Here is a 4,185-nt window from a genome sequence, read left to right on the forward strand (position 1 = left end):
CCTCCTTGGGTTTCCGAGGCAGTATCACTACGGAAGTAGATCGCCCAACCTTCCTTCCGAGGAGTGGCTGGTGGGTTTGAAGCGCCAGCCTTCTGGGTAGCAGTCAAGTGCCTTAGGCACTAGGCCACCAGAGCTCCTGCTCAGTAAATATTTGTTGAATAAACGGATGAATGATGTAGGGATGCCTGGCGGCCTCACCTTACTGCTCATCCCTGCTGGGACTCTGTCGCTCTGTCACCACCTAGTGGTTACATCTGTGTACTGCGGGGTGGGGCGAGAACAGGGCTCCGCTTCCGTTCACGTCTGAGCCAGACCGCCGAGGACGCAGCGGCGGCAGAGCGACCCCTCTCCGGGCCTCGGCGTCTGTGTTCTCACCCGCCTGCCCCTAGCTCCTCGGAGGAGAACCTTCCCGGAGGCGGCGGCGTTTGAGTTGGGCAATGAAAGCAGCAGGCTGTGGAATGTTGGGAATGAGAGGGAGCAAAGGCATTCCTCGCAGCGGGAACGGGAGGGCGGATCTGAAGGCTGAGGCGCTCCGGCAGGGTCAGAGCCGAGAAGCAGCAGCTGAGATGGGCATGGAGCCCTGGGCCAGATGAGGGCAAAAGCAGGAGGGAAGAGCTCCCAAGGAAAGGGAGCTTTCATTTGGTGAGTGTTTGACCACGCAGGGCACTTCACTCACACACATGAACGCATTTAATCTTCACCAAGGCCAAGGAGGCCGATTTTGTTACTGTTGTGTGTGGATTCTGACCCACAGCGCCCCTAGAGGACAGAGTGGAACTGCCCCACAGGGTTTCCAAGGCTGTAATCTTTACAGGAGCAGACGGCCAAGTCTTGGCTCCCACAGAATGGCTGATGGATTTGAACCACCACCCTTTAGGTTAGCAACTAAACACTTAACCACTGCGCTACCAGGGATGAGGGATATTTTAGGACCTCTGGTTTGCAGACAATGAAACTGAAGCACAGATTAGGTGACGTGACTTGCCCGAGGTCACGTAGCTTACCAGAATTTGAATTTGACCTAGACAGGTAGGGGGACAGGTTGAGGGGCACGTACTGAGTCTAGGGGCTGGGGTTCAAGACATCCCCGAGCTCTAACCCTCAGGCCTTCATCACTGTTTCACCAGGCCTGACAGCACGTGACCTGGGGGCTTCTCTCTGCTCACCCTGCTGGTCCTGGAGCCTGGCCTGGGGGGTCGGAGGCCTAGCCAGACCGCTTCTCCAGGCTGCAGGGACGATGGATGCAGGACTTCTAAAGACATAAAATCATGGAACTTTTATGCTGAAGGGACCTCGGAGACCTCCGATTGCCCATTATACAGAGACGGAAACTGATGGTCAGAGAGGGAAAGAACTTCCCTGGTGATGCCCAGCACACCCTTCCTTCTGGGCAGCCTAGGGTTCCCATTTCACGGCTGGAAGCTGACGCTCCCGTACCAAAGCCTGAGACCCAGCCACGGGTGGTACCAGAGGGCCGGCCTTGGCCTCCTCGGGCAGCACTGGCTCCTGGGAACTGTGTTTGGGTTTCAGGCCCCAGTGAAGTCCGTCCCGGGTGCAGGGTGAGTGTTCGGGGATGTTGGGGGCGGTCGGGCGGCAATGGGCTTCCTGAGGCAGGAAAGGAGGCCTAGCAGGACTGGCCTCATGGATTTCCTGGAAGTTGGGCTCAGGCCAGGGGCGGGGAGGGAAAGCCCCCAGCCCGCTCCCCAGCTCAGTAGCAGAGCCTGGGCCCCTAGCTTGCAGCCCTGATGGATCTCCATCTGGCACAGGCTGACTCCCCCGACCGCGGGGCCTACTCTTCTGGCGACCGGAGGGCCCCATCCTGGGGGGCTCAGGGGCACGAGGGAGACGCCCCCCACCCAGACTGACCTTGCTCGGTGTCAGCTTCAGACTCCACAACAAGCTTCAAGTGAGCACTGTCAGGACCCCAGTAGTAAGACAACAGGCTCAGAGAGGTAGAAATTCTTGTCCAAGGTCAGTGATTCTGAGCTGGGCCTCAAACCCAGGTCAAGGTGACCCCAAAGCGTTTGACTGCAGCACTAACAACCGCCCTGCCTCAGTGACCTCTCCAGCTTCAGGGCCCGACCCGGAGCGGCTGCTCTTGCCAGGCTACGCCGGGAGGTCTGGCAGCCCTCTCCCTCTGACCCTCACCACTTACCTTCCCCACAACCTTCAGGGCAAGGACAGGGTACTTAATAAGCCTTTTCTGAGGCCCCGGCACCCAGCCAGAGTCCCCACAGGGCGGACGCTCAGTAAACTAGCTCTCTGTGACTGAGTGAACCCTTGCAAGGGCAGACAGCACCCCCATTTCTCAGATGGGAACACTGAGTTAACAGGCTCCAAGACCTGGAGTCCTGCCCGGGCCTCAGCGTCCAGCCTCACCCTCTGTGGGGTGATTCCAGAGGCTTGCCTGTAAGAAGTCCTGCACGGGGACCGGGGAGCTGGCACTCTGGGCCACCAGGCGGAGGCCGACAGCCCAGGTGCCAGGCCACCGCTGCTGGTGCCCGCCCAGCCTGACACGCTTCTCCACTAGGAGAAGGTGACTGTGGCCACAGTCCGAAGTTTCTCCTGGGGGCTTTCACCCTTCTGGGCGCACAGCTGGGGTTTAGTGAGGAGCTGTAACAGCCAGAGCACTGGCTTCTGGGAGCTGGGGCACAGCTGTTCGTCTCCGATGAGCTGGCTTCCTCAGGGAACTTGCTCAGCCACCGCAGGGCAGGCTGGGGTGGGAAGCAGGGACCCAGAAGCCAGCGCCCCATTGTACAGATGGAGCCACGGAGCCCAGGGAGGTGGTGAGGTCAGGGAGGTTCAAGCCCAGAGGGCCGTACAACGCCACGTACGAGGCTGTGTGTGTGGGGTCAGCCCTGGGCTGGTACTGAGCAGGGAACCATCAGAGATGGGCTGCCCAGGGGTCCTGGGAGCCCAGGGCAGGGTGCTTCCCACGGGCCAGGAAAGGAACAGACACTCCGGCAGATGCCTGGAGGCTTGTGTCTAAGGCTGGGCTCCTTGGAAGCTGGACTTGTCAGGAAAGCAGTCCCTTCCTTCAGGAGGAGCCGGAAGCCGGGAAGGAGCAGGACCCAGGTGGGCAAAGGGGAGGAACACGCAAGCAGCCCTCAGGCCGTCCTGCAGGGGGCGCTCCGGTCTGCCCCCAGGGCGTGTTCCACAGGGCCGGCTACCCCGCAGGGCTGTCCCAACCCCAGGCAGGGACTGGGCCTCCACACACTCCAGCCCAGCAGTTAGCCAGGTCCAGGGAGACCCGGGTCAGTACAGCCTCCTGGAGGCGCCACAGGCGAGGGGTACAGGTTCTTCACGTGGGGGGGGGGGAAGCCCGTGGCTGGAAGGCCACAGGTGCCATTTCCCACCCGGATGAGGACCAAGGCCTGGCCCCCGACTGCAGGGCAGGGCAAAGAGAAGCATGGAACAGTGGAGGGGGGCTGGCATCCCAAAACCCAGAGGCCAAGTCCACTCAGCTGTTTCAACGAAAGCCCCATAAAAGTCCCCTCTCTCATCTGCTGCTGTTTGGGGTCCAAACTGAATCGACAAAGAGAGACCAGCAGTTCAGGTGAAAGGTGGGATTTTTCGTTCGCTAAAGCCATTCAGCCATGAGTCACTGGCCTGTGGTGGCCCCAAGAGGCTGCCTCGACCGGAGCTGGGCCCCGGGGGAGGTGGGCAGCAGGCCTGGGCCCCAAGGGTAGAGCCCCCGTGGGGCAGCCTGGGGAAGTGGATCTGCATTGTGGCAATTCCCGGCCCCTTCAGTAGTGCGCACTTCCCCTTCCTCCTCCCCTCCCTCAAGGCCCCCCTCTTGACCCCCCTTCAACCTGGTCCCCTGGAATTGCCAGAGGGTCCCCCTAAGAATCGCATCTGACCTCCTTCTCCCCCTGCCTGCCGCCTTCCAGGCTGCCCGTTGCCCTCAGGGTAAAGACCAAAGCCCCCTGGGACTCCCAGAGCTCGTGGTGACGGAGATGCTTAAGCCACGGGGACCCAGAGCAGAAATTCTACACGGAAAGCCCTGAAGCCCGCAGGGCGCCAGGCCAGCAGCCCAGCTGCCTGCCGGGACCTGCCCCTGGGCCTGGCTGGCCTCCGCTGTGGCTCTGCCTCGGGAGTTAATGTATGGAAAATCATCTCATCGCTGCCTCCGGAGGAGGGAGCAGTGCCCTGCGGGGGGAGGTTTTCTTTCAGGATTAATTTGTT

General features: G+C 61.0%; 1 protein-coding gene across 1 annotated transcript in view; it reads right to left on the reverse strand.

Annotated features, from left to right (window-relative positions):
• The window catches only part of GRHPR (glyoxylate and hydroxypyruvate reductase), a 26,059-nt gene extending 22,333 nt beyond the window's left edge, over positions 1-3,726 (reverse strand). The window contains exons 1-6 of the mRNA XM_007946999.1: positions 3,606-3,726; positions 3,263-3,385; positions 2,408-2,526; positions 2,156-2,167; positions 1,438-1,605; positions 1,005-1,021 (exon numbers count right to left, since the gene is read on the reverse strand). Coding sequence (XP_007945190.1) covers positions 1,005-1,021; positions 1,438-1,605; positions 2,156-2,167; positions 2,408-2,526; positions 3,263-3,385; positions 3,606-3,726 — 560 coding nt within the window. The remainder of the gene's footprint in view (positions 1-1,004; positions 1,022-1,437; positions 1,606-2,155; positions 2,168-2,407; positions 2,527-3,262; positions 3,386-3,605) is intronic.
• Between the last annotated feature and the right edge of the window lie 459 nt (positions 3,727-4,185).

This window comes from Orycteropus afer, unplaced genomic scaffold (genome assembly GCF_000298275.1).
Source record: "Orycteropus afer afer isolate SDZICR_OR568_19922 unplaced genomic scaffold, OryAfe1.0 scaffold00174, whole genome shotgun sequence".
In the NCBI taxonomy this organism is placed as follows: Eukaryota; Metazoa; Chordata; class Mammalia; order Tubulidentata; family Orycteropodidae; genus Orycteropus; species Orycteropus afer.